Source organism: Staurois parvus, unplaced genomic scaffold (assembly GCF_062004578.1).
Source record: "Staurois parvus isolate SC_StPar_1 unplaced genomic scaffold, SC_StPar_1.0 ptg001570l, whole genome shotgun sequence".
In the NCBI taxonomy this organism is placed as follows: domain Eukaryota; kingdom Metazoa; phylum Chordata; class Amphibia; order Anura; family Ranidae; genus Staurois; species Staurois parvus.
Genome location: NW_028319366.1, coordinates 905,500 through 925,514, shown reverse-complemented (window position 1 = coordinate 925,514; position 20,015 = coordinate 905,500). Strand labels below are relative to the sequence as shown.

General features: G+C 47.7%; 1 protein-coding gene and 1 non-coding gene across 2 annotated transcripts in view; one reads left to right on the top strand and one right to left on the bottom strand.

Moving 5' to 3' along the window:
• Positions 1-7,131: 7,131 nt before the first annotated feature.
• Positions 7,132-7,321, bottom strand: LOC149435250 (U2 spliceosomal RNA). Its single transcript, XR_016308530.1, has one exon. It is a non-coding gene; the product is annotated as a U2 spliceosomal RNA (small nuclear RNA).
• A 719-nt stretch (positions 7,322-8,040) lies between these two features.
• The window catches only part of USP10 (ubiquitin specific peptidase 10), a 78,909-nt gene continuing 66,934 nt past the window's right edge, over positions 8,041-20,015 (top strand). The window contains exon 1 of the mRNA XM_089662863.1: positions 8,041-8,167. Coding sequence (XP_089518989.1) covers positions 8,060-8,167 — 108 coding nt within the window. The 5' untranslated portion in view covers positions 8,041-8,059. The remainder of the gene's footprint in view (positions 8,168-20,015) is intronic.

Below are 20,015 nucleotides of genomic sequence, written 5' to 3'. Positions count from 1 at the left end.
CACATTCATTAGATGTGATTTCAGGTACGATTTCGCACCTGAAATGGCACCTATATGACCAGGCACTTAACATGGTTTCCTATGGGACACCATCACATCTATGCATTTTTCAGCTGCTGTGTTTTTGGGAAGGGTCAGGGACTTTTTTAATTGCAAAAGGGTGCATTTTTGGTTCAATAGACTTCATGGGATTTCCTGCAGAAAATGCATGTAGTGCGTTTTTGATGCATTTTTTATGCGTTTTGCCTATTTTAATCTGCCCAGCAACAAGCTGCCCCCCCCCCCAATAAAAAATGCATGAAAAATGTATCAAAAACATTGCATTGGTGTGAACCAAGCCTAATTGGATGAATGGCGCATATATTCATGCAGGCTGCCTGAATTTTGGCTGTAATTGTAATATATTCATTCCTATGATTGTCAGCCCCATCTGACAACCCTTTAGCTACCTTTTCTACCCTCTGCCCCAGGGGTGGACTGACCATTTGGGCACTCGGGCACTGCCCGAGAGCCCAGGGTCAGTAGGGGGCACCATGAGATGCCCCTAGTACCTTTTATAGGCTTTTTTGGGTGTGGTTTGAGGGTGGGTGAGGACACAGGGGCCCCATGATCCCCTATTGCCCGGGGGCCCCATGAGTTGTCAGTCCACCCCTGCTCTTCCCCTAACTTTCCTGCCTCCTGTGATGGATCCAGCGCTGTTCTCAGCTACAGGTCTTCTCCCTTCACTTCCTCTTCTCACAGGAGACACAGGCAGCAGTCTATTCTATGAGGAGGGAGTGGGGTCGCGCTGTGTGTGTCTATAGATGCACACAGCCCAACTCGGATTTGCACCCGTACAGGTTCACCCATTGCACAGGGCTTGCTATGGGGGCACTCACATGTAGAAAGAGAGGACAGCACCGGCGGGGGGGGGGGGGGGCTAAAGAAGAGGTAAGGGACCACTCTGTGCAGAGTTGGTACATATAAACCTTTTTATTTTAATATAACTAAAATAAGCTTCAGTATCACTTTCATCTATTACAGAAATTATGGACAAAATTTGTGCAGCCTGCATGAATGCGCCTGACTTTCGTCCAACAAATGTTTTATAAACACATTCCCTTAATGTAAAATGATAATAATAATGAATTAATAAATTATGAAAAATACTGAATATATAAAAATGCATGTTAAAAAAAATATTAACAAATGATTGCGGTCTGTGTCCCTGCTGAGAAGACTGACCCCTCTGATCATCTACTGTCGCTGATTGACCGCTGTCACTGAAAATCTGAAACTTTGAGTTGTCACCAGAACAGGAATAGAGAGGACATCTTCTAATGGGGACACAAGACATGAGTTTCCGTGTAGCTCCCTGTTGCTGTGGGTCAGGCTGTATGCCTAGCTTGACTTCTCCCCAAGTCAAGACTAAGCCCCACCCTTTCTGGTGCTGATCCACAGCTCTGTCATTTCAATGTCACATGCCAAAGCCTCAATGGACGTATTGATTTCTCTGATATCTGACAACACAGTCATCCCGAGGACCAGTGTACCATCCTAGGGTAGCCACACACCAGTTCTCCTTCAAGTGGACCTGTCATCAGATAATGTATCCTACCAAATGCATCATGCTAAATAATGAAGCATGTTAACACTGGTTAATTGCCTCTCACAGAAATCTCAGGACTCCCCCTGACAAGGCCTTCATCTGCTTTTTTCTCCAGAAGGATGTCACCATCTTTGTTCAGGCATCATCCAGGGTCACCATCTACTTCCTGGTCTGAGATTCCGGCTCACAATCATGTAAATCCTGGTGCCTATGCAGTTCTTGGCTGTGTTCACAGATGTCTGACACAGATCAGCCCCCTGCTGCTGCCTCTCCCCTTTAGACTTGCTAAAAAATTACAATGTACATTCTGATCACTGAGGGAGGGGAGACTGAGAAAATGCCTTCTCCTGCCTGCAGCAGGCTGATCACTAGGGGAGGGAAGACTGAGGAAATGCATCCTCCTGTCTGCAGCAGACTGATCACTATGGGAGGGGAGACTGAGTAAATGCTTCCTCTTGTCTGCAGCAGACTATTCACTGAGGGAGGGGAGATTGAGGAAATTATTCCACCTGTCTGCAGCAGACCCATCACTGGGGGAGGGGAGATTGAGGAAATGCTCCCTCCTGTCTGCAGCAGACTGATCACTAGGGGAGGGGAGACTGAGGAAATGCTTCCTCTTGTCTGCAGCAGGCTGATCACTGGGGGAGGGGAGATTGAGGAAATGCTTCCACCTGTCTGCAGCACTCATCATTGGGAGGGAAGATTGAGGAAATGCTTCCTCTTGTCTGTATCAGACTGATCACTGGGGGAGGGGAGATTGAGGAAATGCTCCCTAATGTCTACAGCAGACTGATCACTGTGGAAGGGAGATTGAGGAAATGCTTCCTCCTGACTGAAACAGACTCATCACTGGGGGAGGGGGGATTGAGGAAATGCTCCTTCCTGCCTGCAGCAGACTGATGACATCTTCTTAGCCTAGGCAAAGTTACTGACTGGAGCTCAAGGACAACTTTTTGATGAAAGCTGTAGAGTACCCTGTGCCCCCCCCCCCCCCCAGGATTCATAACGTGGGTATGTCAGGAGACGGCAAGCGCTGTATTATTGTTGACTGGGTGAGAAACCATGAAGCACAGGCAGGGGTCCCCAAGACAGCTCCTCCCCCCCCAAAGAAAAAAATTCAATTCTGTAAGAGGAGGGCACACAAAGTAATCAGGATAAAGTTACTGGGGGGGGGGGGGAAGTCCACTTTAATACCCAGAAATACATGTAAGGATCCCTTAGTAGAAATGGTTCCATTTATTTGCTGTTTCCTCCAGAATTGTTACATTGTATCTCTTGTTACTAAAATGAATGTACTCCCAGCTTCCTCTAGTGGCCATAATGCGGTACTTTCACAATCCACTTTATGCCATGATTGAACCTGTCTTTATAATTGCCCGTAATATTTGAAGAACATTTGATCAGCAGAGAAAACATGTAGAGAACATCCGACTTTGCTCTGTTCTCATGATGGCTGGATAGTTTGCACAGAACCCAGGTGCTGTACATGCAGTTTTGTTTGACTATGCTTAGCTATGCCAATTCTTTTCATTTGCAAATACACCCTTATTGAAATGTCTGAAGATGCTACCAGAGGGCCGCGTGCGGTGAAGGATACTAACGCTTTGGGGTCTCTTTATAAACAATTTGATGTGCAAATGCCTTAGCGGACACCCAGGAATCAGATCTATAGGAGCAGAGATGTGGCACAGACACGCTGCAGGTCCCATAGCATGGCCCGATCTAAGGGGGTGCTGGGTGGGCTATGCCCCCACAGACTTTAGTTGTGGCCCCCCATAGCCAACCCTAATCTGCCAATATACTACCCGAATCTGATACTTTACTGCTCTAGTTTCACACTATACGGATCTCAGTTATGTGTTGTGTATAGAGGAGGAGCTGTTCTACCTGTGCCCAGGCTGTGTGCAGTGCAGAGATGGGAGAAGGAATTGTGCTCCGTCCTCTGCCCCGCCAGCAGTGACCCCTGTCCTCTGCCCCGCCAGCAGTGACCTCTGTCCTCTGCCCCGCCAGCAGTGACCCCTGTCCTCTGCCCCGCCAGCAGTGACCCCTGTCCTCTGCCCCGCCAACAGTGACCCCTGTCCTCTGCCCCGCCAGCAGTGACCCCTGTCCTCTGCCCCGCCAGCAGTGACCCCTGTCCTCTGCCCTGTCAGCAGTGACCCCTGTCCTCTGCCCCGCCAGCAGTGACCCCTATCCTCTGCCCCGCCAGTAGTGACCCCTGTCCTCTGCCCTGCCAGCAGTGACCCCTGTCCTCTGCCCTGCCAGCAGTGACCCCTATCCTCTGCCCCGCCAGTAGTGACCCCTGTCCTCTGCCCCGCCAGCAGTGACCCCCTGACCTCTGCCCCGCCAGCAGTGACCCCTGTCCTCTGCCATGCCAGCAGTGACCCCTGTCCTCTGCCATGCCAGCAGTGACCCCTGTCCTCTGCCATGTCAGCAGTGACCCCTGTCCTCTGCCATGCCAGCAGTGACCCCTGTCCTCTGCCCCGCCAGCAGTGACCCCTATCCTCTGCCCCGCCAGTAGTGACCCCTGTCCTCTGCCCTGCCAGCAGTGACCCCTGTCCTCTGCCCTGCCAGCAGTGACCCCTATCCTCTGCCCCGCCAGTAGTGACCCCTGTCCTCTGCCCCGCCAGCAGTGACCCCCTGACCTCTGCCCCGCCAGCAGTGACCCCTGTCCTCTGCCATGTCAGCAGTGACCCCTGTCCTCTGCCATGCCAGCAGTGACCCCTGTCCTCTGCCATGTCAGCAGTGACCCCTGTCCTCTGCCCCGCCAGCAGTGACCCCTGTCCTCTGCCCTGCCAGCAGTGACCCCTGTTTTCTTCCCTGCCAGCAGTGACCCCTGTCCTCTGCCCTGCCAGCAGTGACCCCTGTTTTCTGCCCCGTCAGCAATGACCCCTGTCCTCTGCTGGCAGTGAAAGGTGGTCCTGCAAAGTATTGACTCCAGGGGGCTAAATATAAATGCACCCACACTTTTCAGTTATTTATTTGTACAAAATTTTTAAAACCATTTATCATTTTTCTTCCACTTTATAATTATGTGCCACTATTTGTTGGTCTATCACATAAAATCCCAATAAAATACATTGATGTTTTTGGTTGTAACATGACAAAATGTGGAAAATTTCAAGGGGTATGAATACTTTTTCAAGGTGCAGTATATCTCTCTATATAGATATATACTATATTGTCAAAAGTACTGGGCGGCCGGCCTTTCCACACACATGACCTTTAATGGCCCCTCCCAGTCTTAGTCCATAGGGTTCAATATTGAGTTGGCCCCGCCCTTTGCAGATATAACAGCTTCAGCTCTTCTGGGAAGGCCGTCCACAAGGGTTAGGAGGGTGTCTATGGGAAGGTTGGACCATTCTTCCAGAAGTACATTTGTCAGGTCAGGCACTGATGTCGGGGGAGGAGGCCTGGCTCACAGTCTCTGCTCTAATTCATCCCAAAGGTGTTCTATGGGGTTGAGATCAGGACTCTGTGCAGGCCAGTCAAGTTTCTCCACCCCAAACTGGCTCCTCCATGTCTTTATGGACCTTGCTTTGTGCACTGGTGGGCAGTCATGTTGGAACAGGAAGGGGCCATCCCCAGACTCTTCCCACAAAGTTGGGAGCATGAAATTGTCCAAAATGTCACCTTAAGAGTTCCCTTCACTGGAACTAGGGGGCCAAGCCCAACCCCTGAGAAACAACCCCACACCATAATCCCCCCTCCACCAAACTTTACACTTGGCACAATGCAGTCAGGCAAGTACCATTCTCCTGGCAACCACCAAACCCAGACACATCCATCAGATTGCCAGAGAAGTATGATTGGTCACTCCAGTGAACACGTCTCCACTGCTCTAAAGTCCAGTGGCGGCGTGCTTTACACCGCGGCATCCGACGCTTTGCATTGCACTTGGTGATGTAAGGCTTGGATGCAGCTGCTCGGCCATGGAAACCCATTCCATGAAGCTCTCTATGCACTGTTGTTGTGCTAATCTGAAGGCCACACCAAGTTTGGAGGTCTTTAGCTATTGACTCTGCAGACAGTTGGTGACTTCTGCGCACTGTGCGCTTCAGCATGCGCTGACCCCGCCCTGTCATGTGACGGGGCCTACCACTTGGTGGCTGAGTTGCCGTTGTTCCCAGTGGTGCATTTAGGTTTCGTACTGCCCTAAGCAACACAAAAATTGGCTCCCCCTCCCCCCACGGAGGTACCCTGACACAGACCAACACCCCCCTCCCCCATGAAGAGAGCCTGACCAAAAACACCCCAGCCCCTCCCCACACCCAAGAGAGCCTTCCACTACCACCTCCCCCCATACACAGACAACCCCCCCCCCCCCCCAGAGAAACGACACTCACCTTCACAGCTCCATATATCCCCAGGAACAAGAGTCGGGCTCTGCATACACCATCAAGTAGCCCGCAGCCTCTCTCAGATCCCACCTGGTCCCCGTGCTGCGTGTCCCCTCTTCCATCCCTTCTTTCGGGGGGGGGGTAGCACTGCCCCCCTGAAAAATGCCGCCCTAGGCAAATGCTTTGTTTGCCTTGTGGTAAATGCGCCCCTGGTTGCTCCCACTTTGTTATAATCCCACTAACAGTTGATCGTGGAATATTTAGTAGCCAGGAAATGTCACGGATGGACTTATTGCACAGGTGACCACCTATCACGGGACCACGCTTGGAGTCACTGAGCTCCTGAGAGCGACCCATTCTTTCACCAATGTCTGTAGAAGCAGTCTGCATGCCTAGGTGATGATTGTATACACCTGTGGCCATGGAGGTGATTGGAACATCTGAATCACATGATTCGGAGGGCGGGGCCAATATATATATAATTAAAAATAAATGTTTTAACTTTTTTTTGTTTTGCACTATGATTGCCTAGAACAGTGATGATCACTGTTATAAGCAATCATAGTGAAAAAAGAAAAATCCTGATCACCGCCCCAGAGTACTACAGTGTCACTAGGATTTTCCCTGTGCCTGTGTGGGTTTCCTCCGGGTACTCCGGTTTCCTCCCACACTTCAAAGACATGCTGGTAGGTGAATTGGATCCTGCCTAAATTGGCCCTAGTATGTGTATGTATGAATGTGAGTTAGGGACCTTAGATTGTACACCCCTTGAGGGTTAGGGACTGATGTGAATGTACAATATATATGTAAAGTGCTGCGTAAATTGACGGCGCTATATAAGTACCTGAAATAAATAAATGATAGCACTGCACTGCAATTGCACTACTTGTGATTTGCCACAGCTATCACAAGGTCTACGCTGTGCTTGGTCCTCTCTGTACTATGTGATCACTGTGACCAATCACAGAGATCACAATAGTACAAAATAAATGGCTATGAATGAAAGCCATTGTGTACATGTGACAGGTGATCACTGCAATCACATGGTACTGGGGCCAGCCCGGTACAACGTGCTGTCATCCGCTGGACACATCGGGTGACATATCGTGTCAGGGCACACACGAGGAATATGACTGGAGGATGCAGAATGACTTCCACACAGAATAAGAGTGATCTTGTTTTAGCATTTTTTACAATAGGCTATGAAAAAGGTACCAGGGACATCTCATGGGGCCCCCTACTGACCCCGGGCCCTCGGGCAGTGCCCAAGTTTCCAAATGGCCCCTGTATACAACCAATCATCCCCGCAAAGTAGGAATGATGGTGGAGCGCCCCTACTGGACACTGATAGGAACAGATACTACACTTGATCTTAGCCAAAAGGCAGAGAAGCTGTATTTTCATAATTGATGTATTCCAGGAAAATACCACATTATGGCGACTAGATGGAGCTGGTGATCATAGGAAATGAACATATTAGCGCCCTTTTGGCGGTTGTTGGTGATGGCTGTATGAACTTATTTTTTTTTTTCTAACTAGGTCCCTTCATTGTATAAAAGAAAAAGAAAATTACCGGAATTGATAAAAACAACACTAGAAATATAAAGACAAAAATAAAAACACACATAATCGTCTGTGACTTCCTGTCTTGGTGACAACCAATAAGTACATCAGAAGCAAGCTTCAAGGAAAAATGTGAATGAGCCCTGGACGAGCAATGATTGAACGAATGAATGCCTCCCCTCCTCCCAGCATTCCTCCCCCACCTGCCCCATAGTAACTAGGAGCTTTTTTTTTCCGTTCCTACATCTATAGACGTAACCCCGCCTCTTTCTTGTTATAGAGTTTGGGACACACCCCTTCTTCTATAGGATCACACGCCCATGGCACCGCCCATTCCCTTCCCTGTCGCCGCCTCTACCCTGTGTCACGTGTTCTCTCCCCTACTCGTCGTGCCGGACACGCCCTTTCTGTCTAGGAGTCCTAGGCGCTCTCCCCTCGCTTTGCCACGCCCCTTCTGCTTACGGTGTCACGTGCCCTCTCTCCTATCCTGTTGCTCTTTGCTGCCTGCCACGCCTCCTCCGCCCTCCTCCCCCTGTGAGGATCATGTGGTCCAGTGGGCGGGCTCCGGCACATGCGCGGTGCGGTGAGCGCGCAGCAGAGAAGATGGCGGCGGCGGGGGAAGCGGCATGATCGGCCTCACTCATTGAAAGTGTCCGCCATGGCCTCCCCGAGTGCGCAGGTAAGGACCCGGCGGGCGGGGCCCCCCGGACGTCCAGGGAAGAGCCCGGCCTCATGTCTGTCCTCTTACCGGGCCTTCCCCGGGATCCCGAGCACACGTGGGGCCCCTCCCCATCCCCCACACCGGGGCAGTATGGAGGGAGGGGCCACTCCGGGGTATCAACTACAGAGGGGGGAGGGGCTGACATGATGGGGTATTAAGGAGTCATATGCGATGGGGAGGAGTCCGGGGTATTGAAGGAGGGCTATACTGGAGTATTACTGGGGGGGAGGGGGCAGGGGAAGTATTAGAGGTGGGGGAGGGGCGTTTTGGGGGGTATTAGTAGTGTGGGGAGGGGGTGTTCTCTGGTAATAATGGTTAAGGAGCAGGGGGTATTAATGGAGGAAGATGGGGGGACATTCTGGGGTGTTGATTGCGGGGGAGGGGGGGCGTTCTGGGGTGTTGATTGCGGGGGAGGGCGTTCTGGGGTGTTGATTGCGGGGGAGGGCGTTCTGGGGTGTTGATTGCGGGGGGAGGGGGGCGTTCTGGGGTGTTGATTGCGGGGGGAGGGGGGACGTTCTGGGGTGTTGATTGCGGGGGGAGGGGGGCTTTCTGGGGTGTTGATTGCGGGGGAGGGGGGCATTTTGTGGTACTAATGGCGGTGGAGGGGAAACATTCTGGGGTATTGTGGTGGAGGGGGGGGGGTTGTTACTGGGTATTAATGATTGGGGGGGTTCTGGATAGTTGGTGTCCCTCTGGGGCATTATAGGGGGGTCATGTGAAGTGGGAGAAGTATTGTGGGGTGTTATCTGGGATGATGGGGGGGGTACTTCTAGAGATGATGGTTGGGGGGGGGGTGCGGATTGTAGCTGTTAGTATGGTGGTTTCCTGTCATGTGATCTCATTGGTTACAATGTAACGTCTTCACATCGCTTTGATACAATTGGATGTCATTTCCCTGGATACAGGAAGTTGTTCTTCCTGACCAATCGGATTCCAGCAGCAGCAAAGGATAGAGCCCTCTGACTGGTTCTGGAGGCCCCTCAATGCTCCACTGTTATTCGTGTAGTTAGAAGTAACAAATGACCTGAATCATGCCCTCCCCCCATATGTCAGTGTATGTTCCAGGTGGAGCCCCTTCTCTGGACACGTGTGTGTAATGTACAGTGATGTGACCCGTCATGGTTCTATGATGATCTCTGAATGCTGCTCCTCTTACATGTTTAGTTCAATGTGAAGTGTATATAAATGTACTGAGGGAGGATTACACACCTGTGTTATATATATAATATTTCTCTGTCCTGTTGGGGAGACTTCTCTTCACTTCCTGCCCCATAGCCACACCAGGAAGTTAGAGGACTTCCCTCTTAGATGGGTCACTGGAACTTGTGTCCTCTCTATTGCTGTCAGTGGATGGCGGGTACACAGGAGAGGAAGGCATACAACGCAGATGGTGGGCGTACCTCCATGCCAGGGAGACAACCGCACATGGTAATGAATCACTGCTGGGATCTATTCTGTCCGGGGATCTATTCTGTCCAGGGGTCTGTTCTGTCCGGGGAGTCTATTCTGTAAGTGCACGAGTGTAAATCCCTGGATGGGTGGCTGTACGCGCCACCAATGCGCATTTCATGGCAGGAAGCGGTGAACCTCCTTTTGATCGGTACAGAGATCTGTTCGGCGGTGCAGCTCACCCTTCTGTCTTCGGCGCAGTTTACGGCAAGTACACCTTTCCTGGGGTGGAATGACCTGCATAGGAAATACAGTATGAATGCATTTATACATCTCCGCTGTAACCCCGGGAAATACATTCTTGGGCCTCATTCACACGGCTGGTTAAAAACACATTTTAAAAACGACAGATTACTAAAGGTGCGAACATTTTCGTATGACAGAATATGTCTTCCAGCGTACGGAGCTGTATTCAGCATGGGGTCGGAAGTGATGTAATGTACATGTGACCCCTCTTGTACCCACGCCCAGGGCGATCGATGTTCAAAGCATCAAGGAGGTATCTATCGTTATTACAGGGTCGCAGAAAGCCAATCCATTTGTGTGTTTGCTGGTAGGAGGAGAGAGCAGAGCGACAGATGAGCTTGTGTTTGAGAATATTTTATGTCTTAGATGGTAATTTTTTTTCGTTGCCTTTTTCTTCTTGTGGGTTGTTCTTTCGTTTGCAATCATGCGCAGACTTGGTCACTCGATTTTTTTTTTTTTTTTTTTTTTTTTTTTTTTTTTCTAATCTTTCTTTACCACTTCAAGTCCGGACACTTTCACCCCCTTCCTGCCCAGGCCAATTAGCATCAATTTACTGTATAAGTAAGGGAAAATAAGTTTCTTTTCAGGTTTTGTTTTTTGGGATTTTTATTTTGAGGCGGAGGAATAGTTTTGGATCAATTGAGAGGAATTCGAACCCCTGTCAAGTTTTTTTTTTTTCTTTTTTTTTTTTTTTTTTATTTGCCCCCTTTAGGGAGATTCACCTTCTCTGTCCTGTCTCCAGTTAGTGAAAGAAAATCCCACATTTTTAGTTGTCACCAGATTTTCTTTCACTTCCTGTTTAAGGGACAGGAAGTGAAAAAAAGTCTTCCCAAAGGTGCAAAAAAAAAACTTGACAGGGGTTGTGCTCTATCCAAAGTGGGGGGGGGAAGTTTTGACTTTAGTGTTTAACCACTTCCAGTCCGGACACTTTCACCCCCTTCCTGTCCAGGCCAATTTTCAGCTTTCAGTGCTGTCACACTTTGAATGACAATTGCGCGGTCATGCAACACTGTACCCATATGAATTTTTTAGCATTTTCTTGAGACAGATAAAGCTTTACTTTGGTGGTACTCACCACTGGGATTTTTTTTTTTTTTTTTGCTACGTTAATGAAGAAGTCCAAAAAGTTTGAAAAGTGTTTTTCTTACAAAATTTTGCAAATAAATATTTCTTCATAAATCTTGGCCAAAATGTATTCCGTTATTTTATTTAAAAAAAATAACCCAAACTAGGTTTATAATCAAAAACTATGATTTTTAAACATTTTTTAAATTTTATTTCTTTATATATTTTTTTCACATACTGTCACCCTAGCAGTACAGTGTCACCATGGTGACACTGTACTACTTGGGGGGGTGATGATTTGTTTTTGTTTTTTTTATACCCATAAAGGCTGTAAGAGGAATCATTTCTCCTCTCTGGTTGCATTCATTGAGCCTTTGAGGTTGCAGCCATTGAGAACTATGTGAGCTGTGATTGGTCACAGCTTGTCACATGGTACAAGGCTGTTGTGAATAGCCCTGTACCATGTGACTCTATGATCATTCACAGATTTCACATGTAGTAAGCAATGTCCTCAGAAGTGACATCTTGCTTACTACTCTGCACGTGATCACTGATTGGCCAATCGATCACACAGAGATCCCGTACGATGAACTGTGTTCCACTGTGTCCGGAGGACGCAGTGGATCGCGGTGCTGCGCGCTCCCAAGGAGCGCACACAAGCAGTGGGCGGGGGGCCATTTATAAATGGCCACCCGACCCTGCACTGCCACTCTGTGATCATTCACAGATTTCACACGTAGTAAGCGATGATGTCAGAAGTGACATCTTGCTTACTACTCTGCATGTGATCACTGATTGTCCAATCAGTGATCACATGATCGCGACCTCGCACAGAGGTCCCGTACGATGAACGGTGTTCCACTGTGTCTGGAGGACACAGCGGGCACCGGATCACACAAGCAGGGTACGGGGAGGCCGTTTATAAACGGCCACCCGACCCTGCACTGCCACCGTCTGGCCGTTTATATACAACGGCCGGATGGGAGGTGGTTAATATATGGATATTAACCACTTAAAGTCTGCCCTAAAGCAGTTTTACTGCTACAGGGTGGGCCTCCTGTGCAAAATCATGTATATATTTGTGATTTTTGCACTTCCTCCATAAGGGGCGCACACGCGCCACCGGATCTCTTCTGCTGTGTACATACACAGCAGAAGTCGATCTGCGAATGCTGCTAAACGGATTTCTGCCGATCGTCGGACAGGACAGCTTTGCCTACGTAAACAAGGTAGAGCTCTGTTCTGATAGGTGAAGGATCTTGTGGCCCTACAAAGCTGGGAGCACAATCCTTCACTTCCCCTAGTTGAAGCACCACCTAGTGTACACTGAGCACATAGCTAGGCGCACAGTTAACCCTTTGATCACACTAGATGTTTAACCCCTTCCCAGCCAGTGTCGGTGTGTATTTTTAGCATTGATCGCAGTATTAATGTCTCTGGTTCCCACAAAGTGTCAGTGTAAAAATGTCCGTTGCAATATCGTGGTCCGTTATAATTCGCTGCCATTGCTAGTATTAAATAAATACAAATTCCAGTATATGTCACATGGTTTGTAGACGCTTTTGCGCAAATTAATCACTATGTGCTTATTGGGATTTATTTCAACCAAAAATTTGAGCATAATACATTTTGGCCTAAATTAATGAAGACATTTGCTTTTTTAAAAAAATATTTTATTGGATATGTTTTTAATGGGGAAAAAAATATTTTTTATAATTTTTTTTTTTTTTAATAATGTAAAAACCGCTGAAGCGATCAAATACCCCCAAAAGAAAGGTCTAGTTGTGGGGGAAAAAATGACAAATATCCTTTATGTACAGCGTTGCATGACCGCGCAGTTGTCAGTTAAAGTAACGCAGCGCGGTATCGCAAAAAATGGCCTGGTCAAGAAGGGGGGGGGGGGGGGGGCAACTCTTCCGGAGGTCAAATGGTTAATTACATGAAAATTGTTAATTGTTACCTAACAAGAAGAATTTATAATCCTATCCCTTTGAAAGCGTTAGTCTGAACTGTTGTGATTGGCTGCCAGAAGCTTGTATAGGAATGAATAGATCGGGGGTCTCCAAACTTTCTAAGCAAAGGGTCAATTTACTGTCCTTCAGACTATAGGGGGCGGGCTGTGACCAGTGGGAGTAGAACAATGCTCCATCATTGGATTGAATGGAAGAAACAGTGCCCCATTGTTGGTATCAATAGGAATAATAGTGCCCCATCCTTGGTGGGAGGAAGGGTGCCCCATCCTCGGTGTTGGTGGGAGGAAGGTTTGCCCCATCCTTGGTGCCGGTGGGAGCAGAGGTGCCCAATTGTTGGTATTAATAGGAATAATAGTGCCCCATCCTCGGTGCCGGTGGGAGGAGGGGTGCCCCATTGTTGGTATTAATAGTAATAATAGTGCCCCATCCTTGGTGTCCATGGGTGGAAGGGTGCCCCATCCTCGGTGTTGGTGGGAGGAAGGGTTGCCCTATCCTTGGTGCCGGTGGGAGGAGGGGTGCCCCATTGTTGGTATCAATAGGAATAATAGTGCCCAATCCTCGGTAGGAGGAAGGGTTCCCCATCGTCGGGAGGAGGGGTTCCCCATCGTCGGGAGGAGGGGTTCCCCATCGTCGGGAGGAGGGGTTCCCCATCGTCGGGAGGAGGGGTTCCCCATCGTCGGGAGGAGGGGTTCCCCATCGTCGGTGGGAGGAAGGGTTGCCCCATCCTCGGTGCCGATGGAAGGAGGGGTGCCCCGTCCTCGGTGTCGGTGGGAGGGGTGCCCCGTCCTCGGTGTCGGCGGGAGGGAGGGTTGCCCCGTCCCCGGGGCCGGCGGGAGGGAGGGTTGCCCCGTCCCCGGGGCCGGCGGGAGAAAGGGTTGCCCCTGGGCTGGCGGGAGGGAGGGTTGCCCCGTCCCCGGGGCGGCGGGAGGAAGAGTTTGAAGACCACTGAAATAGATTAATATTCCAAATGCATTTTTTTTGTCTGATTTTCTCTTCTGTGCCCTACTGGGCATTAGGCCTCTTTCACACGGTTCTAGGTGCTGACGCGAGGACCGGGTTGTCAGCAGCGTTTGGTCCGTGGTCCAGGTGATCTTCAGGTGAACTGCTGCCTCCCGCACACCTGTGCGACAACAAGGCTTTTCACACTGAAATCCCTCTTTACCCTCGGGTCACACCTAAGCGGTTTCCGCAGAGTTTTACAGAAACGCACTACAATCCATTTAACATGGTTTCCTATGGGACATGTTCACACCTGTGCTTTTTCACCCAGTGCGTTTATTGCAAAGGGTCAGGGACTTTTTTGAACGCAGAAAGTTGCATTTTTGTTTCTATAGACCTCAATGTAAACGCTGCAGAAAAGCATGTAGTGTGTGTTTGCTGCATTTTTGTTGCGTTTTTAAATCTGCCTAGCAACAAGAAAAACAAAACGCAATGCAGAAATGGCTCAAACACAACCTGCAGAGGTGTGACCCTAGCCTTCCTGTGTCACCCCCACCTTGGGACGGCCCCATTCTCAGCAATGTGTACGGCTCTGCCCGGCGCCCATGCCAGGTTTTAACAGGCGACTGAGACGCTTTTTAGAAACGTGCGTCATCCACCTGGTTGTGGCCCTTTTGGAGCCACGGCAGGCGGACAATTCACTCACTGCAGACTACATTTATTTATTTTTATACTGCAGTTTCCTGCTGAGGGTGTCAGGTATGGTCTACGGAACGGCTCCCTACGTTCACTGCCAGTTGTAGCTCGGACCATTCACATTTCATGTCGGCGATAATCCTGCATTCACCTCTATGGCTCACATATCACTGAAGAGAGAGAGCGCACACCGACACCACCCCCCCCGTGCCGTTGGTGGAACCTGTAGCATCAGTTTAATGTATAACGTAAGGGAAAATACGTTTTTTTCAGGTTTTGTTTTTTGGGACTTTTATTTTGAGGCGGAGGGATAGTTTTGGATCAATTGAGAGGAATTAGAACCCCTGTCAAGTGGTTTTTTTTTGTGATTTTTTTTTTTTTCTTCTTTGTCCCTGTTAGGGAGATTCACCTTCTCTGTCCTGTTTCCAATTAGTGAAAGAAAATCCCATATTTTGAGTTGTCACCAGATTTTCTTTCACTTCCTGTTTAAGGGACAGGAAGTGAAGAGAAGTCTTCCCAATGGGACCAAAAAAAAGAAACTTGACGGGTTGTGCTCTATCCAAAGTGGGGAAAAAAAAAAGTTTTGACTTTAGTGTTTAACCACTTCCAGTCTGGGCACTTTTACCCCCTTCCAGTCTGGGCACTTTTACCCCCTTCCAGTCTGGGCACTTTTACCCCCTTCCAGTCTGGGCACTTTTACCCCCTTCCAGTCTGGGCACTTTTACCCCCTTCCAGTCTGGGCACTTTTACCCCCTTCCAGTCTGGGCACTTTTACCCCCTTCCAGTCTGGGCACTTTTACCCCCTTCCAGTCTGGGCCCTTTTACCCCCTTCCAGTCTGGGCACTTTTACCCCCTTCCAGTCTGGGCACTTTTACCCCCTTCCAGTCTGGGCACTTTTACCCCCTTCCTGTCTGGGCACTTTTACCCCCTTCCTGTCCAGCCAATTTTCAGCTTTCAGCGCTATCACACTTTGAATGACAATATGAATTTTTTAGCATTTTTTTTGAGACAGATAAAGCTTTATTTTGGTGTTATTTATTCACCGCTGGGATTTTAATTTTTTTTTGCTATGTAAATGAAAAAGTTCAAAAAATTTGAAAAAAAGTGTTTTTCTTATAAAATTTTGCAAATAAATAATATTTCATCCTAAATCTTGGCCAAAATTTATTCCGTTATCTTTTTAGTAAAAACAAAATAACCCAAATTAGTTTATAACCAAAAATTAAAAATTTTAAACATTTTTTTTTCTTTTATATTTGTTTTTTTTTTACGTATTGTCACCCTAGCAGTACAGTGTCACCATGCTGATACTACTACTTGTGGGGGGGTGATGGTTTTTCTTTTTTTACACTGATTGCTTTTACAACCATAAAGGCTGTAAAAGCAATCTTTTCTCCTTCTCTCTGGCTGCATTCTTGCAGCCATTGAGAAATACTGTGTGAGCTGTGATTGGTCACAACTTGTCACATGGTACATGGCTGTTGTGAATTTCACAGATTTCACACGTAGTAAGCAATGATGTCAGAAGTGACATCTTGCTTACTACTCTGCATGTGATCACGGATTGGCCAATCCGTGATCACCTGATCGGGACCTCGCACAGACTATCAGTATTCCACTGTATCCGGAGGACGCAGCGGGCACCGGATCGCGGTGCTGCGCGCTCCCAGGGAGGCCGTTTATAAACAGCCACCCGAGCCTGCACTGCCACCGTCCAACCGTTTATATACAACAGCCGGACAGGAGGTGGTTAAAGCCCCACTCCGGGCAAAAAAAAGTTTTCCCATGCAGTGGGGCTTGCCCGCACTGTAAGGGTTAATTGCTGTATATGTTTTAGTACCCGGTCATACAGGTGCGACTTTTCATGCGATTTGATAGTTTCAGATTGCATCCTATTGGCAATTGAAGCAGTCATATCCGTGCGATGCCGACTTCGTCAGAGTTGCACCGATTTTGAAAGTAGTGCGTGCACTACTTTTTGCAAGTTCAGGTGCGACTTGCATGATATCTGTGTCCTGCAAGTTGCAGATGTCTTGCAAGTCATACCTGAAGTCGGACTGACATCTGACTTTGAAATTGTGCGACTTCACTGGAAGTCTCACGATTTTAAAGTGGGATTGATGTGACCAAAGACGTAAGGGGCAGGAGAAAGGAGATGTGTGGACTGTTCCGAATGTCATCAAGCCCATAGACCTGCTCTGGACATGAGAATATCAGGAACAGTGCACCGCTGGATTGCGGGGGAGTGCTGTTTGCCACGGGAGCGGAGGATCAGCTGAGTATGTAGCCCTCTCCTTGCCCCTTGACAAAATGAACAGTTAATGGCCCCATTGCATGGGGAATTTTTGTTTTTTGTTGGGCTTTAACTTGCAGCAACATACTATGGTAGGACAAAGGAGCACACACAAAGCCAATCCATTTCTGTGTTGGCAGGAAGCATGCTGATAGGAAGACAGTAAAGGAGATGAGCTCACTGTCCAGTCACAGGTTGTGGGTGGATCCATGACAGCATGGGCTCACAGAAAGTGGGTTGAATGCTGCTGGCCATCACGCTGAGGACGTTTAGTGGCCGAAAAAAAAATACATCGGTCACTGTAAACCCCCCCCCCTCCACCTACCTTACTAAATATCCCTCCTCCCCTCTACCTACCTTACTAAATATCCCCTCCCTTCCACCTACCTTACTCAATTTCCCCCTCCCCTCCACCTACGTACTAGAGCTCTCCTCCTTTTCTTGTGCTGACCCAGAAGTGACGTTATGATGTCACTTCCAGGTCCCCGTTGAGAGATTGTAATGCAATCCCCAGGAAGGAATGTAATCCGATGCGAAGTGCACCACATTACATTCAGTGGAGCAGACGGGAGACATGCAGGGTCTTTTAGACCTTGAATGTCTCAAAGAGAACCTGTCACCCAGAATCATCACATAGGGGACTTTGTCCCTTTATGTGATGGAAAAAAAATTTTTTTTTCCAGTTGTAAAAAATGAAAGTTACACCCAAGCACATACCATTCTCTCCCCCCAAAAAAAAAGTTAAGACCCCCATATATACGCACATACAAACGTAAAAGCACACACTGGTGCACCTACGCATGAAACCGTCGATTGCGGTACATATGTCGCATATCACCGCGCACGCCAGAGTGACAGCGATAATTCTAGCACCAGACCTCCTCTGTAACCCTAATCTGGTGACCTATAAGGGGCTTTAAAAGTGTCGACCTATAGAAAATATAGGTACTGAAGTTCGTTGTCATTTCACAAGCACGCTCAAATTTAAGGTTTGACAAGCTGGATATCTATTTACTCGCTGCAACCTCATCTTTTATACTTTACAAAAAAATAGGGTAATTTATTTCTTTTTTGTGCCCTAAAATTAACTTTTTTACTGACATTTTGCGGTAATATTACACAACATAAAAAATTGGAAGTACCACTGTTTTATTCTGTAGTGTCTCTGCGTTCCACCTCATGTTTGAGGGGTTTTATGTAATCTTCAGGCCTAAAATGATTTTTGTGCAAAAAACACAAAAACGGCTCTGGCCGCGAAAGGGATAAAGTATAAGCCCCGACCTGCCCTTTCCTGACGAGTAGCCAATCGGTGCTGATTACACTGCAAGGTCTCCTCCCTGTTAGACCCCGGGTGCGGTGCTGGAGAGGGGCAGGGAGGGGAGGAGGAGATAAACAGGCCAATATTAAAAATACACGTTTAAGTCACCATAAAGCCTCTTTTGTTTTTAAAAGCCCCGACATTCGTAAAATTATCTCTGATTTAAATAAAGTTTTGGTTAAGAAAAATTTTTTTTTTTTTTAATCTGGACAAGTAGATTGTCATGCGGGACAAGTAGATTGGGGCCCCGATTTAGTCCCTGGACTAGTAGTTTTTTTAAAAAATTTCCACACCCGTGTGTACTTTTTTAAGCGCACTGCAGTACGGTACACGAGGATTACTGAAATGTGTTCCTTATTTTTTATTTTTTGCATATGTGTCCATACTGCGTTTAAAAATGCATTTGACTTCATTTGATCTAAATTTTGGCCGTAGGTACTCTTTGGATGACACGTCTATAACCATTCTATTCATAAAAAGATTAAAGCCCAACTCCGGGAAAAGTAAGTCTTCCCTAACACTGGGGCTGCATCCCCCCCCCCTGCACTGCAAGGGTTAAATGCTGGTGTAGTCTAAGGGGCAGTATAAGCCGTTTTACTTACCTGATCCAGTGCTCTCCCATGCTTCAGCAGTGGACTATTCCTCTGCATCCACACAATGGAGCACACTGGGCTGCATCTGGTGTGAACCAGTCCTTGGGGCTCATTTACACCAGTGTTATCTCTGATTTGTGGTGGATCGCTTTTCAGAGGGGATTTCACAGGTGTTGCGAAGGCAATATGTCACCACCTGAACATTTTTGTAACCCCCCCCCCCAAGAACCTGCGCCATCAGTGCATGCATTTATGGCACAGATTAATTCAAATAAATGGGTCACATTAGGAAGGTGTTGCTGTCTGCCGAACTTGATATGGTAAATTGTTTTTTTTTTTGCTTTTTTTTGTGTTGTGTGTTTTGTTGTGTTGTGGTGTTTGTTGTGTTGTGTGTTTGTTGTGTGTTTGGTGTGTTGTGTGTGTGTGTGGTGTGTGTTTGGTGTGTTGTGTGTTTGTGTGTTTGTTGTGTGTTTGGTGTGTTGTGTGTGTGTTGTGTGTGTGTGTTGTGTGTGTGTTGTGTGTGTGTTGTGTGTGTGTTGTGTGTGTGTTGTGTGTGTTGTGTGTGTGTTGTGTGTGTGTTGTGTGTGTGTTGTGTGTGTGTTGTGTGTGTGTTGTGTGTGTGTTGTGTGTGTGTTGTGTGTGTGTTGTGTGTGTGTTGTGTGTGTGTTGTGTGTGTGTTGTGTGTGTGTTGTGTGTGTGTTGTGTGTGTGTTGTGTGTGTGTTGTGTGTGTGTTTGGTGTGTGTTTGGTGTGTGGTGTGTGTTGTGTGTGTGTTGTTGGTTTTTTTTTTCCCCCTAGGCTGCGATGCAAAGCATTGTGGTCGCAGTATGTGTAGACCCCCGTACAGCTGCCACTGCAGCTTAATGGAGACAGAACCTCCTGGATTTAACGCCCCCAACTGCCATTGTAAACCAGGACTTGTTTCTCCCGGAGTTTGGATTTAACATCAAATATGATAAAATAAAAATAAAAAAAAAAACCTGTGATGTGACTAGAAAGATCAATTCCTGCAGAATTAAATAAATAGGAAATCTCTTCATAGAAGATATTACAATGTATGTTTTGTATCCATTTGTGTCTGTTTTCAGACATACAGATATAATGTATCTGTATGAGACCCTGAAGAATGAAATGGTGCTGGTTGCAATTTTTTGTCACATGAATTTTGCTGCAAGTTTGCACTTTAAACTCCAGAAGATTTTATCCCCTTTATGACCAGGTGATTTTTTTTGCTA